This window comes from Astatotilapia calliptera, chromosome 11 (assembly GCF_900246225.1).
Source record: "Astatotilapia calliptera chromosome 11, fAstCal1.2, whole genome shotgun sequence".
Classification (NCBI taxonomy): domain Eukaryota; kingdom Metazoa; phylum Chordata; class Actinopteri; order Cichliformes; family Cichlidae; genus Astatotilapia; species Astatotilapia calliptera.
In genome coordinates, this window is record NC_039312.1 from 29,468,141 (window position 1) to 29,489,764 (window position 21,624).

The 21,624-nt window shown below is 37.5% G+C and overlaps 1 protein-coding gene across 1 annotated transcript; it reads left to right on the top strand.

The window, feature by feature from the left end:
• Nucleotides 1–7,740: 7,740 nt before the first annotated feature.
• LOC113032203 (cathepsin K-like) lies at nt 7,741–19,802 on the top strand. The gene is made up of 8 exons (XM_026184938.1): nt 7,741–7,826; nt 9,401–9,524; nt 11,792–11,914; nt 14,297–14,449; nt 17,097–17,315; nt 18,269–18,434; nt 18,748–18,856; nt 19,047–19,802. Exons 2-8 carry the CDS (start codon nt 9,402–9,404, stop codon nt 19,144–19,146), a joined length of 993 nt encoding a protein of 330 aa, XP_026040723.1. The 5' UTR covers nt 7,741–7,826; nt 9,401; the 3' UTR covers nt 19,147–19,802.
• Nucleotides 19,803–21,624: the final 1,822 nt, after the last annotated feature.

Sequence of the window (21,624 nt, forward strand, 5' to 3'; positions counted from 1 at the left end):
CCAGCTTATGGTGAGATTCGTTGATAATTTACTCATGGGTATATGATGAAGATGCAGAAAGGAAAGCTTCAAAGCGAGGTGATGCTTTAAAAATAAAGCAAACACTGTTCTGCAATTTATTTTATTAATTTTTTTATTGAATTTTATATGGATTTCAAATTTGTAAAAGGGGAATGAATAAATTAAGACAGTCAAAGTTTTCTAGAAGTTGACATAAGATGAAATCTTTTTGTTTATATTTTATTACAAGTTTTTGGCAAAATGTAACTTCCCTTAAATTTAGCTGTTATCCTTGACATTTCTTATTATAATTGGCTCTTTCACCACTTAGTGTTGTTTATAAGCTCAAATGATGGCATTAGGAAATAAATCCATGATCTTTTGTTCTTTGTTTTTGGGTTAATGGTCCATACAGGTATAAAGCTGCCATTATTTATCAAACCTATCACCACATTGCCCCATGATTTGCAGTCTTTACTGAGTTGTGCTTATTGATGATGCTTTAAAATGCCAACCATTAACATGAAAAATTAGTCTAGAAGTGCAAAACTGCAATTTCTTATTTCAAGGCAATGGGGAAGTGCAATGTAGCCCTTCCCCATAGACTCTAATCTCAAAGTGCCTAACTCTAGAGCACAAATTAAGCCTTACACAATAAACTGTTTGCCTGGTTGCTTTGAGTAACTGGTAGCTACAGCTGCCAGCTACCTGCTTGTCACATTAATTGGAATCACTGACCCAGTTAAAGTGCTCTTGTTCTTGCATCTTTACTGCAATAGTTAACTATTAATATGTATTTTGTGTGCATCCAGTAAGTGGGTAGTGACTAAAACTCTTGTATTAACAGAATTTGTTTGTTTTTGTGTGTGTGAAATGCACCATGTGGACAGTGGTAGTGACTTTCTAACCAATATCAGGCGAGCAAAGTTGGCTAAATCCATTCACCTGTCATGAAACAAAGTTGTGGATTTCATCAGTTTATACAATTCTACCTCAGCCACAGTAACTTCACAACAGTTTTATGAAGACCATTTTTTTTAAGACATGGCCAAAAACCACCCCCGGGGAATCTATCCGTGATTCAGTGAATCGTGTAGTTCTACTGTGTGTTTTTGTCTGTTTTCTGTTGCTTGTTCTGTTTTCTTTTCCACACTGACTTTGCTGCCAAAACAACCCCTAGAGCTCCTCTAGGGCAATTCATCTAATTAACCTACTGAATACATGTTGGTCAGCTCAACCTCATTTTGCATTCTACACAAGTTCTTTGGGGACCTTTTTAACCTTGCTGATGATACAGGTTGTTACTACATATTTGTATTTGAACAGCAGAGGCAGTAGTTTATTCAAATTCTGTGCTGATTGCATGTTGATTCTTCTGACAACAGTGCTGAGTTTATCTTGATATAATTACGAAGCTACAAAAACAGGTCCAAAAACCATTTTAGAGTTTCTTAGAACACTGCAGCAAACAAGAGCAACATTTTCTACCAGAATAGATATTAAATAATGATTCTGGCATACGATCTGAGCTGAAATCAAAAAGTTGAAATTTGATCTGATTTATTTCATGGAAGAGAATATTTATTTTATACTCTGAAATGAACTCAGTCAAATGAGCTGACGAGAGGGCGTAACAGAGTTCAGATCAGAAATGATCAGATAAATGTGCTAAACTCAGTCATCAGTGAACCAGCATCACTGCTGGCCGAGTGTGAGCTCTGTTTTATAAACTGTGAGATTTTTTGTTTTTTGATTTATTGGTCATTTTGTTTCTAAATTTGCCAAATATCCATCTTGAATGTTGATACTAACAAAAAGGATTATCCTAGAAGAAATAGTGACAAATAACAATAGTAAAAGCTACTCAACAGTAAAAAATAATTGCTTTCCCATGAAGACAAGTTACTGAAATGTACAAATGAAACTGAAGGTCATCGTGGATATTATATCCTCAGGAGTAATATGGTATTAGCACAAAGCCCCAGTGGCTCCTGGCTGCTTTATTGCACATACTGTATGTGTCGCTCATTGCTGCACACATCCCTCTCAGTGCTGCTTTTGGAAGTACCTTATGAATTTACTTTGTTTGAACACTGAATTGACATTCAATGGAAAATGTCTCTCATGACACGCTCTCAGATACACATCAGCTGTGCCAGTGTGTCAGCTTTGCCTGAATTGGACATAAGCCATGATAAAAGAAATGGAGCTTGAAAAAATATGAAATTTATCATTTTGGTATATATGATTATATGACCACTTTACGATGTTAAATTTACTGTAAATTCTGACAGGAGGCGCAAGAAGCCACCAGGTGGCACTAATTTGTTCCCACTATTACTTTGCTATTATCTTTCAGTGTGTTGCATGAGCTATACAGATTGTACTGAAACATATTGGCTACTTTCATTTGCAACATGTAATATGGGAAATTTGATTTAACGCTCTTGGAAAATTATTCCTATTATTATTATAGACGCCAGTATGTGACTCTTCTGATCAGAAGAATCACACTCACCTCTGTTCTTGGTGACATAAAAAGCCTTATTTACATAATAAAATGGATCAAATTCAGAAACAGAAATGGGGATTATTATAGCAGGAAGCTTTCATACAGTCACAAGTAGTGAAACAGCTTTAATATTTGCTAATTTACTAATTGAGGAATTCTAAAAATGTAAGTATGAAAAGATTTTTTTGTGTGACCAGAAGCAGTAACTTCCTGAAGTCTTGTCTTCACTCTAGGTACTGAAAATCCATCAGAAACAAATTTTCAGAAATACCTTAGACAAATTTGACAATTCTAGAAGAATAGCATCAGTAACACAAAGATGCACCTGGCTTCAGGCCACTACTCTTATTTCTAGACAGAATTATACAGCAAAACTGAATGGCAGCTTTTAGGGCATGACAAACATCTCCTCTTCATTTTTAATGTAAAACACAGACACTCGTGTTTTCATAGAGAAAGCAGGACATGCATGGCTCAGACAACAACAACTCAGTATACACGTAATGGGTTTTTTCCCCCTGCTATAAACAATTTGAGCTTGGAATGAAAAAAGACAACACTGTCTAATCTGTTGGAATCAAAACAAGCCTTTAAAACCTCTTTGGTGTCTGCGGCACTAATCTCTGAACTGGTCAATGAAAAGTGCACACAGTTCAGATGAGAATTTAAAGCCTCTTGGGCTTTCTCACTAGATTGCCAGGGGAAAAGAATCTGAATGAAGCCTGATTTTCTATGGTGCTCAAATGCAATGGATTTCAACAAGTTACAGCATTCGGGGCATATAATCTGTCCTCTGAGAGCCATATACATGCATATAGAAAATGAGATGTCACTCAGCTTACTCTGCAGTACCTAAACGCTGTGATGTAAGGCTATTTCTTGCTATTACAGAGCCAGTTCAGTTTTTGTAATGATAAAACCCAACCCTATCCCGTGATGGGGTGAGTCAGGATCATATGACTTGCAGAGGATTCTGGGAGGTAAGCTGTTTCCAGTTTTGCGGTGGGTAGTGAGTATGTGCTGAGATGGGAAACAGATGTGACCTAATAGGAGGAGAAAAAACGGAAGACAAGAGGAATTTACTGCTGAGCTGGGCCTCAGAGTACTTTTCACTGTTCAAAACAAAGAGTCAGACAAGAACAAAAAATGGCTGCCAAGTGGTCACATGAGAAAAAGTCATAAATGCAGAAAAGCATTCTCAGCATCAGCCCCATGTGGAGATATTAATAGATTGTTTTAGCACTCAAGAAGAAAAAACAGAGCTATACGGACTGCTAGGTAACCATTTTAGTAAGGAATACCTGTATAAATCAATCTGCTCAAATACATACATTTACACACAGGTTATGACCTGCTGCAAGATGGTATGCTCCCTGATGCTAAGATTGGGGTTGAGTGCTGCATGGTGGATCAATCAAAATACCGCCCGTTCATGAATCTCATTATCTAAAGTGCCAAAGAGGAAGGAAGAGTCTTACAAAGGCTTAAGATGCACTCTCCAGCCTGGTGAAATCCAGTGAGCAGATGTTTCATCAGTTAAAATATCGATCAGTTAGATAGTGAGCTGTCAGTGATGAAAGCCATTGCCTTGAGCTGCTTGCCTGCACTGCACTTAACACACTAGAGATCTTAACACAACAGGAATCTTAGCACAGCACCCAAGATTGTTCTTGACCTTGAGGAGAACTGAAGCAGCAAAGGAGAGAGCGACAGCTGCATTTGTGCACTGTATGATACCGTCTCCGATTGCATATTGATTTTTTCATAAAGCCTTTGAAATTGTAAATCGTCGGATTCTGTTGAACAAACTCTGCTCATTTAAATTTTTGCCTTTTGATATTCATGGTTTTCCTCTAACTAAACTGTCCCAGTGGGTAAAATCAGTCATGTAATATCTTTTTTAAACCTTAGGAGTCCCACAAGGCAGGATTCTGGATCATTTTCTTTTTGTCTAATACATGCTGGTGTCATGTATTCAAAACTTGCTTTTGCAATGACCTATTTTCATAAGTGGTTAGAATAATATCACTTGATAATTAATTCAAACAAAACAGAATACAGCTCTGAACCTACTCATGAAAAAAATATGCTAAACATCGCAGAAATTTACAAAAATCTTGGAGAATTCATTTATTTAAACCAAAAGTCATATTTTAAATCTATCAAGAAAGATTAAAATATAAAAGTATATCACCATCAGGCCAAATAATGTAAAAAAAAATGTGCACTGTGGACTTGCAATCCACTATCAGCAGCTTTTAGCTAGATATCTAATAATGACATGTAACTTTAACAAGAGTAATAACAATAGTAATAACAAGGTAATTCATGTCTATTTTTTTAATTGTCCCACCTTGTTTTGCCATTTAGTATATTTTTGTGTATTTGTAGTGGCTTAATTGTGGCTTCATCTACCGCTATCAATAAAATTAGTTCTACAGGCCTAACTCGCCATCAAGTTTGATGTTTTCATCTCAGAGTGGCAATCGGAATTACAGAGAACTTCATTTACTTCCAGTATTCAATGAGTTTAGATTAGATTTTAATACTATTGAGTTTAAAAAGGTGTTTTAGTTAGATATTGATGGAAAAATCATTGTCATTGTCCATCTTATAAATGGATTCATGGCCACTCGTAGTTTTTTTAGCACCTGAAGATATCCCTCAGTAATGCAATGGCAAGATAAATTATGGGGAGCAAAATCCACACTCGTGGTTCTACATACAAATTGTCTCTTTTCAGCAACACATCAAGCTCAAGCTAACATGAGACAACAGGAGTCTGACTTAAACAACTCAAACTGGTATCTTAATTTCCTTTGTTTAATACATGCTTGTCTGATTTACTTCAAATTGCTGAAACTTCATGTTGTGCTGGATCAATGTTTTGTATTGAGCAAGGACATGCATAAAATAGCCACTACTGATTAGGGAATTAAGGAGCCAATAAAGATTTAAATTTACATAAATACAAGACAAGGTATAGTCCTGTCATTTATTGTTCATAGCTGTGCACCAAAATGTCATGTTAGCATCTTAAAGTTTCATTGCCTGCAAAACCTTGGTATGTTTCAAGTTCAAGGTGGCATAAATATATATTTGTCCAGATCACAAACACATGATAGACTGATATGTAATGATATGCATGAATAATCTTGTAATAGCAGTTGTGATAATGGTAGTGCAAGCACTTGTGTTAGCAAGGCCTCTCCATTGAACAATGTGTTATTGTTCATGGAGACATGATTATACGTCTGATTAACTTGTAGCAACATGGACATGTATCACTGGACATCTCAGCTGCACGGGATGCTCCTATATTTAATTCACTGTCTAGATATGTGCTAGACAACAGTATGAGTATAGGAGTCATAAGACACATTCATGTATATACACACATGACTAACAGCAAGAGGAAGTACCACCAAACAGACAGAAATTGGAGCAAATACAAATATGGCAAAGACCTATTTGGATTCTGCCGTGGGAATGTTTTTTTATCAAACTGCCACTCATGATCAAGTTTCACATGCTGTGTTCTTGTATAATTAATCTAAAATCTAAAATAAGCACGTTTGGTTTTTATTCTTCAAGTAGAGAAATTGTTTTCCAGTTACACACAATGAACATAAAAAAATACATATAGTAGCTGAAGGAAACTGTTTCCAGGGCCTACTCCGTGGATCGGCTTCCTCCGAGGCGTGGACGTCTATCAGCAGAGAATGTACCTTCACCTATCAGCAGAGAATGTCCCTTAGTCTGTAACACAGTCAAATATATTCTCAAGTAATATTCAAGCATGCCATTCAGCGTGTTAGTACGAGCAGCTCGGGAGCAGCTTGGGAGAACAAGAAAACAGAGACTGCTTTAGATTGTCTTCCCAAAGTGACTCAACTTTATTCACAAGTACAACAGTTTATATAGAGGGTAAAATTCATGAGACAGCAGATTATCAGTTTAAACCAGTACAGACCAAGATAAGGCAGCGTCTTCCTGCCCTTGGGTGAAGAAGCATCCTTTGTGTAGTTTATTAGTTCAGCTACAATTGTGATTATCTCAGCGACATATTTTCAAGGCACAAAACGAAGAGTTCTTACATTAGTGAAATCTGAAACAAACCATTTGGCCTTCAACAGGCGTCTAAAAGATTAAGAAACTAATGTAGCTGAGGGAGTGATCTCTGTGGTATTTCAACCTTGTACCAGCCTGTGATTCTCACACATCAATTCTTGGGTCAAAGAGAAAAACACTGAAACAAAGGGGCCTTATTGAATGACAGAGTTTTCCTGCATAATGTCACTATAAAACAATATCCAGTAAATGCTCCCATGGTACTAAAATACCTAACAGTAGCCTTAATAGCCTTTCCACACCAAGTGTCAGAACATTCTGAGAAAATGTTCTGCTGAGAAAAATTTCAGCATAACAAGAGACAAAAGAAATTGCGCTGGAAGAGTCTCTGGAAATCTTCAGCCGACAGGCCTGAAAAAAAACTTTGCAAATATTTTGACTTATCGTGTTGGTTTGGTTCCAGTGATACTCATAATGACCACACTAAATGCTAAATAAATAATAGCAGTACTAAATTTGCAGTGCAGGAGATGACATGTTTTCTTGTAACAGCCGCTGCTGGTGCCCACCGTCAAATTATTTTTAGTGCAAACTGAGTAACCCAGTTTATTGGCTGACAACTATTACATTGTACACACTTGTACCATACTGTTTTTTTCCATGTGCCTTTTTTGCTGCATCCTTCCTTCCTTCCTTCCTTCCTTTTGGAATAAAAATATCTTTGCTCAATAATTAATCACTCAGAGACCCATCCATTCATCTATGTTAACCTAGCATTATTCTTCTTCTTCATGATTTAGAGTAAACTTGAAAGCAGACTAAAAGGTCACTTTGATTCTTGAACAAAATACAAAGCATGATCATGTATATAAATCAGTGTTCTGCTATAAAAGATAATCAGTGTTAGACTTGTAAAGAAAGGCCAAGTTCCAGGTCTTTTTTTTTTCAAAGCACCTTTGTTGTACTTCAAGCACTAACCCAGACTGCAGCAGTGCCACATCCTCTGTGGAGTTTTCAGACATGTCTCTGTAACCTGACACCTGACATCATCCGGTTTATTCAGTGAAACCAGATGTAATTTCCCTCCATGTTAGAAGAAAACTCCTCCCCAGGCCTGGAGCTCCCATTGTACTTCCTCAAAATTCAGCCGATATAAACTCGCCCACTGACCTACTTCAGCAGCAGAGGAAGACCAAGTCAAACTCGGAAGAATTCCCTGAGCTTTTTGACTTTTGGACTTCAGGTAAGTTTGTTTACTGCTGATCTCCTAACACTCCTAACACACAAAATCTTTTTTGCTCTTTTGTGCGTGTTGTAACTTTATTGTTTTAAACTTTAAATCAGTTTGAAAGAACTGCTGCTTTCTGATATTTTAGTATTTAAGTAAAAACAACTCAGCTGAACTGAACTTAGACATGGCTCTTACTTAATTACATGAACTGATTTTCAAGACCTTGAAAGAGATTTTTCCATAAATGTTGGTTCAAATATATGCATAGCTTTTCTGCAGCTAAGAAAGTAATCAGCCTTAAAAAAGATTACAGAACAATTTTGACCCAACTGCACATTAATAGAGTCATTCTTGGAAGAGGGGGGCAGGGAGACGTAACATTTACTGGCAGCCAGTTTGAGTTCTGGAAAGTTTGACATACCAATGCAAAAAAAAAAAAAAAAAAAACCCACACATCTGGGAATGTGAAAAAAGTCATGAATGCTAATGTTTTATGCAAAATATAAATTTATTTTCAAAACATAAGCTACCACAGGGAGAAGTCTTGTGACTCATACTCAGCATTGTGCACATATGCTGAATTACTGGCATGTATCATGGGATTGCTCTATTTAAAACATAGATTTTCACCCAAAGGTGAAGCCATGCTGTGTATAATCCATGAGTGTAGGAAGCAGGAATCAAAAAGAAAAAGAAAAGAAAACAAAAGGAAATATTGTTTTCTGCTCTTAGTTAAGAGAAACTCCAAGGTCAGCGACCTTTACTGGAAACAAAGCCCACAAATGCAGATTAGAAGCACAATGTATTAAAATACAAGATGGACTCAGAAAGCCCAAGAAACAAAGGCAGAGAAAAAATTTCACACTGCCTGGACTTAAAAAACCCACAGTTAAAATGTTTGAATCACTGATGAGAGCGAGAGTGAAAACATTTTCTCAGTGGAGTTCAGTTGTGTTTGAGACTTCATCCTGTAGCTGTCATTCACGTTTGCTGTCAAACTATATCCAGCATTGTCCGGTCTGACCCTGAAAACGAAAGTGAAATTCGTTGAAAATCATATAAGAATTATTCTGAGAGTTTCCTGTCTCAAACCAAAACATGGAATAGAGGTTTGTTTCCCAAGAAGTGCAACTTAGCATTTTGTTTTTGTCACTGTGGCATGATTGAGATAATGAAACCAACCACATGAGAGTAAACCCCTGCAGAAACACAATGCTCTCACTGGATTATAGGAAAGCATATATAGATATCGATAGATATATATATTAGCTTTTATCCTTATGACAGTCGAGTGCAGACAGGAAGGTTATAAATGAAGAAGTGATCTGATTCAAACCTAAGCTTCTCCAGCAAGTTCATATGGTAAACTGTTTCTGTTTCTGAATGGGAATTTTGACAGTAACTCCTCTCTTGGACACCCATAAGATAACACTGAGATATTTTATATGCGTACACATACCCTAATTATAATGTTGTGACACTTTTGAAATATGAAAACTCTATTGTAAAAAATAAAACTTTGTTAATAAAAAAAACTTTTGGGTTTGGTATAAATAAAAACATGAAGGTGTTTTTTGTTCTTTTAGGATGTTGCCACTTGTGTGTGTGCTGTTGCTGGCTACCTCTGCGCTGGGCCGTTTTGATGAATACTCTTTGGATGCCCAGTGGGAAGAGTGGAAGAGCACACATAGGAAAGAATACAATGGCTTGGTGAGTGTGTGTTACTATTGTTTTAGAGTTAAAATAATGATAAAATTAAGAGATATAAATAGCACAAAGAAAACTTAAATATAAGGTAGGAAATATAAAGATTTTGTTTTTAAAAAGCAGATGCTTCTTTTTAAATCTGATTTTCCTGAAAGAGGACTTCTACAAATAAAACACTAAACCTGAAAACAAAACTGAGAGCAGTATTGGTGAAGCCTTTGGTGAATACATTAATTCTAAAATGAAATAATGAAATAATGAAATAAAAAAATATGCACATTATGTGCTTTCCCATCAAATGTGCATATCACAGTTTCAAAACATCATTGGTTTTCCTTATCTGATGCAACTTGCTCCTTGAAAAGGAATAGACATGACTGCACAATGCTATGTTTGACTTAAAAAAAACCTCATCCAGTCTCAGCAACATGTAGTTATTTATAATTTACATGGTTTAATACATTTGCATACACATGTGGCAAAGACTCATATTTTATTTATACACAGCATGTTCCACATCTTAGCCCAAGACAGGCTTCTGTAAGTCTGCAGGCTAAGCTGCCCTTTTTAAGGAAGCTCCACCAGTTTCAGTTATTTTGGCAGAAACGCTAACAGCAGATCAGGTAAAGCCAGAGAGTCACAGAAGGAAGCATCAGCAACATTAACAGGGAACAAATATGCTTCCCCAGTCACATTTTGTTTTATATGATCGAATCAGTTATGTTTAAACTGTTGATAATTTTACCTCCTTACTTGATGGCAGCACTGGTTGATCTTCTTCTTTGTTTTGGCTGAAAATTAAACAGACAGAAGCTTACCTGAAGCAGGACATGCAATTTTCTGTCAGTCCAACTTTCTCATCCATAACCAGTAGATGTTTGGATCCTCCTTTAAACTTTAAATTTTTGTTTTTTTGTTTAGTATAATTCAACACTTTTCAGTTTAAAAGACTAATTCAACAACTATGGGTATTTAAATCATTATTTAATGATATTATGAAACAAGAGGAGAAAAAAATCCTAGCATATTTTGTAATTTAGTTTTATCATTAGCTTTTTATGTGTCATATCACCAGAGCCAGAAATTTCTAACAGAGGAAAGTCCTCCACTCCTCTTTCTCGGTTTCTCTGCGGCAAAAAAATCCCTATACTCTGTTTCTCTTCCTGGCTGTGAAGAAGGGGTTGTTTGCAGTTTGCTCTTAAACCATAGCGGACTGTGATTTACTCCATGAATGCTCACTGAGCATCTGTTATCCCTCTGCTCTTCACCTCAAGCTAGAGGTCAGCACTCCACAGCTGGGGCATGTGTGTGTGTGTTTATGTCTAGTTTTCATGAGTGTGTATAGTTACATGTGCTTTGATTCATGAACTGAATGTGCGTATATAGTTTTTATAACATGTGTTTCTGTAGTGTGAAGAAAAGACATCTCTCTCTCCCCCTCATGGTGATTTTAATCAGTATTTATGCACAGGAGAGCTTTTCAACCTTCTTTGAATTGGCATCACTGATCTAATATAATCAAAGTCCCCTTACCATATTTACATTTTCCATTACTGGAATGAATATCAAGATGGAAATAATGCTTATAGTTATGCTAATCATTGGTGAGATTACCTAGACTACTAAGTAGAGCATATTTGATTTTCTCAATACCAAACACTTGGCTCTATCTCACTTCCATATTATAATATTACTCTTTCGTGGATGACACATAGTGGTGGAATTTGAATAAAGGCAAACTAATGTTTTAACCCACATATGTATAATCTGTAGGGAAGATTGTTGTGTGAATGTGCACTGGTTTAATTGACCTAATTAATGAAATGGGGCTGTAACACAGACAAGCTTTTTTTTAATCTGCTAATTATAATGCAAATTTGTCCTGTTTGCCTAGATTAGTTTCTTTCAGCTGTCAGGTGTTCGTGCATGAGTGTAGAAACAAGGAAAGCAAACTTTAAGACTGGAAAAAGTGTTTCTTTTATTTTTTATAAAGATTTTTTTATAAGAAAACCATTCACACCAGTTCAAAAGTGAGGCTGCATCATCATCCTAGAAAGTAAAAGTCCTCTTGTTGTTCATATTAGGAGGGTCACCGTTGTTTCTAATAATAATGGAAGCAACGAAATGATAATGACTTCTTTATAACATCTGCTATAATATTTATTTGTGATACTTTTAAAGCTTCTAAAAATGTGGATTGTTTTGTAAGTGTAAGCCAGGGAGCTCTTTTTTAACTTAAGTACAGTGACGTGTACTTTTGTTCCCCTCAGGGTGAGGAGGGGATCCGCAGGGCCATTTGGGAGAAGAATATGCGCATGATTGAGGCTCACAACGAGGAGGCCGCGCTGGGCATTCACTCCTTTGAGATGGGGATGAACCATCTGGGAGACATGGTGAGTTCAATCTTGTCAAATACCAGATAAAACTTTTTATTCCATGAAGTGCATCATAATTACCGTATTTCCCGGACTACAGAGCGCACCTGAATATTAGCCGCACAAGCTAAAATCAGGGGAAAATCCTGTTTTGTACATACATTAGCCGCACCTGACTAAAAGCCGCAGGTGTTTCAATGTTGACTTATTATATGTAAGAGAATATGTACAAATCGAATTGTCAGGAAAGAGATGGCTGTTTGGAGACACACCACTTTTATTAATATTTTGAAAAACAAGTTATGGGTACATATTTGCATAACCTTTTAGGGTATGTGTACAAGTAGTGGTAATTACAAGTACAAAACATGTACTGTGCTTCATAAATGAGTAACAAATGTAGTACATAACAATAACCTACAGCACACCAGAAAAATAGATTCAGACTACCTTTTAGGCTCAGGTGCAGTGACACGGCTTTAACAAGAAGAAAAGTCAGTCATTCACCATCATCTTTCTCTTCTTCCTGCGCACTAAAACCACCAAAGTCCTCTCCTCCAGTGTCGGAAACGAACAGGCTCAGGGTGGCTTCATCATCCACTCTCAGCTCCTTTCTTTCGTTGTCACTTTCAAAACCAAAGAAATCCTCATTGTCAGTGTCAGAGTCGAACACCTTCTGAAGAGCCTCCTCTCCATCAGGCAGCAGTCCAGCCCTTCGAAATCCGTTGGTGATCGTGGATGTTTTCACACTTTCCCACGCTGTCAGAATCCAGTGGTGGAGTTGGGCATAACTTGCTTTTTGCAAGTTTATCGCCGCTCATCATCCACGCCTCCAGCTGAACGCGTAGTGCTACTTTGAAGTTTGTTTTTCGCGCTACTTCGTACGGCACTACGTTGCCTGGCGGATGGACATGTGACTAACATACCACTCTTGAACTCCGATCCTTCCGCCAGGCAACGTAGTGCCGTACAACAGCGGAACAAACAAAACAAATCCGCTCATGGACAATCCATAGAAAAGCCGCACCTGACTAAAAGCCGCAGGGTTCAAAGCTTGTGCAAAAAGTAGCGGCTTATAGCCCGACAATTACGGTAAGGACACTGGTTTAGACTTTGTCTAAAACCTGACAAAAAGAAGAGTCAGTGGACATACCATAGCTCACACTGCTCGTCCCAGAAGCCTGTTTCTGAAAAACCAGACGCTCTTATTGGTTGTGGATCGTCATGCAGTCTGGCACATCTCTGTCCTAATCACGACTCCATGTTCACTTTTTTTACATCTTGTTTTTGACATGTATGTGATCCCAGCACATTACATCTCTATAAGATCATCTGTCCCTATTTTTTATACATGTCACTTGCAGTGTGTAACACACCAACATAGATTTGAATATACTAAAGTACAAAATATTTTGTTTCTTCTGGTACATCTTTCATGTATGACGCTAGACACAATCAAATCCACCTTTTTGAGAAACTGGAACAGCAAATATTTTGCTTGTTTGAGTAAGATCTGGGTAATTTTGACAGTAAAAAATAGCTCCTGCATGTCACATTCATGTTTTCTTCAGCAGTTTTGGCTTTTTGCAGCTGCAGTCGGTTTGTCATCTCTGCTTTTTTTATTCACTAATGCATGCTGCAGCCCCTTGATGTGAAACTGGGTTTGGTGTCCTTAAATCAGCCGGTGTCAGTGACATGCCAGCATGGGTTGTGACTGATGGTGGCTTTTTTTCATCAACACGGAGAGGTTTTAAAAGGCTGCTCCAGAAATGAAGCACAACATGGCAGGGCTCAAGCTCATTTATTAGTGATAGAACAAGTATGCGCATCTGAATTCTTGACAAATGGCCAATTTCATGTTTATGAAATAACAGGTGGTGGGAAATGAAGGATGCTTTTCCATTTTGATTGAAAGCACTTAAATTAAATAAACGAAATTAACAGATGGCCTGTATTTCTTCCATTAATGATCTTTCTACTTTTAGACTCAGCTGTAATAAAAGCCCCAGGGAATCCAGACAATAACAAAGTGGGGATTTTTTTTATTTTATTTAGCAAAAAGTTCCATTGTGGCAGCCAGTAAAAAGTACAAATGTATCACAAATTTGAATTCCCTTTGACCTCTTTATATCCCTCTCTCCTTTACTCCTTTGCCTGCAGTTTCTTGAAGTCTGCAGTTTGTCATATGCACATTTGAAAATCTTTTTGTATTCCAGCTCCCCCCGGCACTCTGGTTCTTTTTCAAGAACACTTTCTCTCATTCAATTATTCAAAAATCCCATTGCCTGGATGTTATGACCTATGACCCCGACTACAACTTTGTTCAAATGTTCATTCAGTAACATCCCTACGATGTGAAACACAATTTAAAATACCTTAACTGTGTTTCTGTTCATGCAGACCTCAGAGGAGGTGGTTGAGAAGATGACTGGCCTGCAAATCCCAGTGAACCAGGAGCGCAGTTTCACACTGGCTATGGATGACATGCCCTCCAAAATTCCCAAATCTGTTGACTACCGCAAGAAGGGCATGGTGACTTCAGTTAAGAACCAGGTGAGAACTGAATAATATTTGACTAGTTTCTGTCAGTGTGGATTAATATCATCAGCTGAAATGTTGTTGTTTGGTATCATTAGCTGCATGTGTTGGTTTTCAGAAAGCAGCTCTTTAACTGTCAAAGTGCGGCTTTAACTTCTTTTTTTTTTCACAACCACAATTCACTGACCAAGTGAGCATAAAAAAACATGTGTGGCTGCTGCTTTTAATAAAAAAAGAAATAGGCACTTAACAAAAAAAAAGCATGAATCAGAAATGTGTGAATAAATAGATTCAGTGCAAGTGTTTTAGAGATAGCATTCAAATGAAATGTGTCAGTCAACACACAATTGATAGCAGCACAAGGGCACAGCTTGTGTAATGGAAACATTTAACGTGATCAAGTACAGTGTAGCATATCGCAACACGGGGCAGACCAAACAGGACAGAGGACAGAGACAATCTGCTCTGTCACAGTTCTTGGAAATCAAATCTGAAACTGCAGGTTTCTTACTGGAGGAAGTTTTTGTAGATTTTAGCAGAGTAATCTACAGTTAGGATTCCTGTGGGCTCTGGCATATGATTGTTTGTCTAAAAGTTTGTGGAGAACTAAGAAAAAGTTCCTAGGGCTATTTTCAGGAAATGTTTTAAGAGTGAAACTCAAAACCTCTGTGATTTCTGTGGGGAACTGTTACTGTTGAAGGCAGAGGCAAGAATAATGACATCAACTGGGATTTCAGTTACACATTTTATGTTGTGTTCAGTGGCAATATCTGACATTGTTTTACACAAAGTCAAAGTACATGTTTATGAAACCATCTGAAATCAGAAATGAATAGTTTTAAAAAGTTTTATGTAAGTGTAGGTGAACACCTTTATATTCATCTCTAGTATAAATGAAAACATTCAGCAGCCTGTTGCCTTGAAAAAATTGAATGTAATTCACAATTTGTGAAGATTTTTTTTTTTTTTACTGTAACCTCGAAAAAAGAAAAAGGATTCAGAAAAATACTTTGCAGCGTTTATTTAAACATTTAAAGACGTAACCAGTCCCACTTAATGCTCAGATCAACACTAAAAGTAACAGGCTGTTCTCATGGTTAATTGACTTGGTAACAAAGGCCTTCATTATTAGATGTAATTGGTCGTTAAGAGCAAATTAAACAACCATTTATGTAAACAACATTCATCTGGTGGAATTGGTGAATATACTTGTAGGAAATGTTTTACAATGTTCAACAGTTTCTTTATTGTGATAACAAATTATGATAGAAATCATTGTTATATGAGTGTCAAAAATAGGTAACTGTGATAGATAATATAAATTAGTAAAACATAAATTTGAGGGCTTGTGTGTTACGTTGTCTCCCCCTGGCGGATGTATTTGAACACACAGCCATAAACAGGATTTTTTTTTTTTTTTTTTAGCTCTTGCTTTGGTGCTTGTGGTTCATGAATTATGCAGCAGACTGGTTGCAGTCTCTGCATACTAACAGTTCTGCTGCTTCATCCTGAGCTCCTTTTATGATGACTGAATTCTGTTTCTGATGTTTTCTTCATTTCAGGCAAATTTCTGTTATCGCTGAGCTCAAAGCCACAAACAACATTCAGCCATCTGATTTCAGATTTACAACGTTTTTAATTGGGGCATCTCTAAGCAGCAGAGTGAGGTGGAGCATTAGAGGTGTGAAGACTCAGATATTTCAAAATGAAGGCCAAAAAAAGAAAATAATAAGCTATTATTTGTTCGTCTGAATAGGGAATAAGATTGAAATGGGTCCTTCTACTTCTAGACGCACTTTAAAGCCAAATGTATGTGGACATGTAAGCGTTTCAGAGCTGTAAGCATTAACCTAGTGTTATTACATCATGCACTCCTCCAGGGAGGTTGTTCATAACATACAGGGAAAGGGATCTGTTCCTTTTCAGGCACAGAAGCATTAGTTACACCCAACACATGTTAACAAGAATAACCTTTTCATTTAAATTCAACATAAACGTTCATCTATATTACAGCAAGTCCCTGTTTCCTGGGTGAAAGCCAAACACGATGGCGGTGTCAGTGATTCATTAGCGCTGGATGTGTCAGTCCAGACCTGTAAAAAAGCCCATTTCTCACTGTGTGTCATTAACACTGTTTCAACATTACTGAACACCACAAACTGCCCAGCAGCTGATTCTATTTACAACCCAAATTCACAGCAGTTACAGAATTTCGATCAGCAAACAGAAATGGCTTTCTTTCATTGTCAATGTGGTCACAGTCTGCCTCCCGGTGGACAGACAGGAGAAGACACAGCATTTGCTGTGATGTTGATTTAATCTGTTTAAATGATTCTCTTTAATATGATAAATATGGTTTAAATATGCTGTTATTCCTTGATGACTGATTATTTTATAGGAAAAAAAACAGGCTCTCTGCAAATGGTTTGCTTAAACAATAATGCCTATCAGAACAGCTGGGTATTTATTTCCTTACAATGTGCACATTTATTCCTGTTTCCTACCAACTCTGGTCTGGTCTGGGTTTCTTACATTTCTGCTGATTATAGCTTCCATGTCGGCTTAGTTTCCTCTTACTGTTGTCAGCAACAGTCCAGTCACAGTGGTATGTACATATCAAACTAAACCTCTTACTCACCAGTCTTTCTTTGACCCCTGACAGGGCTCCTGTGGCTCCTGCTGGGCCTTTAGCTCTGCCGGGGCCCTTGAGGGGCAGTTGGCCAAGCAGACCGGGCAGCTCGTTGACCTCAGTCCTCAGAACCTGGTGGACTGTGTTACAGAGAACGACGGCTGTGGAGGAGGCTACATGACCAATGCCTTCCAGTATGTGAATGAAAATGGAGGTATTGACTCTGAAGCGGCCTACCCATATGTTGGACAGGTGAGCAACCCACTCTGCCAAACACACAACTAAACTTGAAGTAGCTTATTAATCTGAGCCTTTCACTTCAGTTCGTTTCATGTAGTGAGTGCCACATCCTCTATAAACTAAGCACTTATATTTTAATATCACTGGGTGCTTGAACACATAAAAGCAAGATGGTCCAAAGCAGTCAAGCGGGGGTTTTTAAAGTAATAAACAAGTATAATTTAGTTGGTGTTTGTTGTTTTTTAAATGAGTGATTGCCCCACCTCTTCCAGTACTTAAGATAAGCTCGAAGTTGTTCTGGTAAGGCACTCTTACAAAGAAGCTTTGCACAAAAAGTCTTTTAACCTAGTTGTTATAAATAATACCCAGTAATCAGCTGTTAGCTGCAGATGCATAGATGGTGAAGAGGTTCTCACTTGGCTGTGAGGGTGTCACGTTTGTCCCCTTCACACGCTTCACCAACAACATGCAACGAGGAAGAAAATATTTCATTTTGACAGTAAAGTAGCTGCAAACATCTTACCAGAGGGAGGTGATTCAGCAGAAATGATGAAGTGGAAACTCTCCCACAGAGTGAGCATAGTTTCCTCTTTAGTCATTTGGTAATATGAGAAGGAAGTACATCTGCTCGGTAATGATAAAAATCTGCCGTCTCTCTATTGTTTGGCTAGTTGGAATTGCACCAAACACATCATGTGATATAACATGTGACAGAAGAGTCACAAGGTACTAAAACCTTGCATAGCAAGTATTTTGACTATTGATTTTATACAGCAATTATTAACTTTCTTTTATTGTCGGTTAATCAGTAATAACCATCGGATTAAAATTCGATATTCTACCTAAATATGATTATACTGTGAGGTAAGGACATGAAAAGTAGCATCTTAAATATCAAGAATTGACACTTTTAAAATCGGCAACAAACGCTTTTAGCATTTTCTCCTCCTTTGTCTTGCCTGCAGGATCAGACCTGCCGCTACAATGCATCAGGCATGGCAGCCCAGTGCAAAGGCTACAAGGAGATCCCAGTGGGTAATGAGCGCGCGCTGGCTGTTGCACTCTACAAAGTTGGTCCAGTGTCTGTGGGCATCGATGCACAACAGAGCAGCTTCCAGTTCTACAAGCATGGTCAGTGAACTTCTCATATGTCTGGTCAGATGAAATTATTATCTGCACCTACTTCATATAAGGTAAGGAAAGTGTGTGGAATAAAATCCTAGAATTTAAGGGCCTGTTTAGTCAGGGTTTCTTAATTAAATATGAATTAAATAAACTAAACATGGAGTTCACACCTAGTAAAACTAGTAAAACAATTAAACATAACACATCAACAGCTTTCTGGTTATATTCAACATTAAAAAGTGTGCGAGGTACATCGTTTATGCACTGTTCACTAATGCAGCTCACTCTTTTTTTCTCTCTCTCTCTGTTGTGAACCCAGGTGTTTACTACGATCCCAACTGTAACAAAGATGACGTCAATCATGCCGTACTGGCAGTAGGCTATGGAGTGAACACCAAGGGGAAGAAGTACTGGATTGTCAAGAACAGGTGGGACATGTCACTTGTCTGAATGGCATCAGGTGGCTCAAATGTCCACTAAAATTAAGTGTTGGTTGTTTGTTGATTTGTTTTCATGTCATCTGTCAAAATGATAAGCTGAAATGCTGTTTGACTCCTGGCGATATTTCATTGTCTCCATCGTTCCATCTTAACTCCGTCTTTTGGCTTTTCTTCACAGCTGGGGTGAGGAATGGGGCAACAAGGGATACATCCTGATGGCACGTAACCGTGGCAACCTCTGCGGCATCACCAACCTCGCTAGCTACCCCATCTTGTGAAGAGATTAGGGAAAATGAACGGGCTTTGCTTAGACTACTATAAGACGAATATACACTTGGAAATGTTCAGAGTAAATGTTCATTTCAACACATCCGCAACCACTACAGTACAATATGTTTGTTTACAGTCTTTTCTAACAGGAAATGGAATTTGGAGATAACGAACAGGTTCACTGAAAACAGGCATTAAATGTTTCTGAGTCTTGGATTCCAAAAAACACTTTTAAACCATGAGTTATCTCATGCCTGCAGACCTCTGCTGTGCTCTGGTTAATAAAGAAACACATACAGTTTATTGTAACTTCAGAGCATGCTGTTGAATAAACCTAAGCCAGAACACAGGCTTGTTTTATGCTGAAGTCGCAAGTTAAATCTACATATCTACATGGCACAACATACTTTTTCTTTTTACAGTATTTGACTGGTAGTCAGTGATAGTTTCAGTCCCTACTTTTACTTGCTTTCTGTGTGAAAAAAGACAGGAAACATTGCTGTGCAATGGGAGCTACTCCTTTCCTGCTGGTAGTGTGAGTTCCTATAACTATTTTCTCTTGTGATCACAAGGACTTGTCGTTCTGTTCTGCACTTTTCCAATGATTACATTGTAAACAGATGTTTTCTATGAAATTGAATAAAGGGTTCATTTTGACTTTGAATGCCTCATTTGGAATTTTTTTATGTTTTTGTAAAAAACATTTTATGGAATTTTTACAAAAACACAAACAAATATGGGAATAAGTTATGTAAGGATCAGGATATGCACTCAAAAATACTTTCCAATGGTTCTACTCCATGTGGGCACTTAAGTAAGTCAGATGAAAGGATTTAACTGTACAATAATTCAATGATACACCACAACATGATAAACTATAATCATATGATATGCTCAAACTCTGTGTGTTACATTTCCAGATTTTCTAAACAGCCTCACATTCCATAAAACTGTAAATGAGCTGCTGTCAGATCATGTTGGATAATACTGGCAGCTTACACTGAAATCATGTCCTTTGCTTCTATCACCCCAACCGGTTGAAGCAGATGGGCGCCCCTCCCTGAGCCTGGTTCTGCTGGAGGTTTCTTCCTGTTAAAAGGGAGTTTTTTCCTTCCCACTGTCGCAAACATACTTGCTCATAGGGGGTCATGTGATTGTTGGTTTTTTCTCTGTATGTATTATTGTAGGGTCTACCTTACAATATAAAGCACCTTAAGGCGACTGTTGTTGTGATTTGGCGCTAATATTCTAATAAGAAGATCATTTGTAACCTTCAGTAAAGCTGTTTCTGTGCTGTGATGATCTCTGAAACCTGACTGAAACTCTTCAAATAAGCCATTCCTCTGCAGATGATTTGTTAGCTGTTTGACAACTACTCTTTCAAGAATTTTTGATATGAAAGGAAAGTTGGAGATTGGCCTATAATTAGCTAAGACAGCAGCTGGGTCTAGGGATGGCTTTTTAAGTAAAGGTTTAACTACAGCCAGCTTGAAGGCTTGTGGTACATAGCCGATTATTAGAGATAGGTTGATCATATTTAAGATTGAAGCATTAATTAATGGCAGGAATGGGGTCTAAAAGACACGTTGATGGTTTGGAGGAAGTAATTATTGAAGTTAACTCAGAAAGATCGATTGGAGAAAGAGTTGTAATTACAACACCACTAGGCTGAAGCGTTGATAGAAGGCAGATTGAATCCATTATTTCATGTTGTTTAGATCAAATTCTGACCCAACCATCTGAATGCGGCAGCAGAAACTGCACTGTAAAAAAAATTGTAATATAAAAGTATTTCACTGTGTATTTTACAGTTTTGTACTGTTTTCCAAGAATATCATTAAATTTACATAAATAGACTGCGATTTTACATGTCAAATGTAAAATAACATGACATCACTGTAAATGTAATAAAACATAATTTTCTTGTTTTTCAAATATATTTGTCTGTACATATGCATATTTAGATTGTTAAAATACATTCACAAATGTATCATAATTTCACAAATATTTGTCCGTTATTTGAAAGATTGAACTCTTAAATTCAAATGTAATGCTATGGAAAAATATATAAAATGATTCTTATAAACTTTTTTTGCATCAAATAATGTTATTTAGGGCGATCGTGGCTCAAGAGTTGGCAGTTTGTCTTGTAATCAGAAGGTTGCCGGTTCGAGTCCCAGCTCGGACAGTCTCGGTTGTTGTGTCCTTGAGCAAGACACTTCACCTGCACCTACTGGTGATGGCCAGAGGGGCCGATGGTGCGATATGGCAGCCTCCCTTCTGTCAGTATGTCCCAGGGCAGCTGTGGCTACAACTGTATCTCGCCTCCACCAGTGTGTGAGAGTGAATGGATAGTGAAATTGTAAAGCGCTTTGAGGGTCTCAAAAAGCGCTATATAAATGCAATCCATTATTATTATTATTTAAACCAACTGTTAACAGTATATTTCTGTACATTTAAGTATTATTCATATTGCCGCATCCATT

Excerpts from the sequence above, each read along its gene's own strand:
- LOC113032203 (XM_026184938.1), top strand. The coding sequence starts at position 9,402 with ATGTTGCCACTTGTGTGTGTGCTGTTGCTGGCTACCTCTGCGCTGGGC. Across the intron at positions 17,316-18,268 it reads CCTACCCATATGTTGGACAG|GATCAGACCTGCCGCTACAA; the intron begins GTGAGCAACCCA and ends TCTTGCCTGCAG. Across the intron at positions 18,857-19,046 it reads TACTGGATTGTCAAGAACAG|CTGGGGTGAGGAATGGGGCA; the intron begins GTGGGACATGTC and ends TTTTCTTCACAG.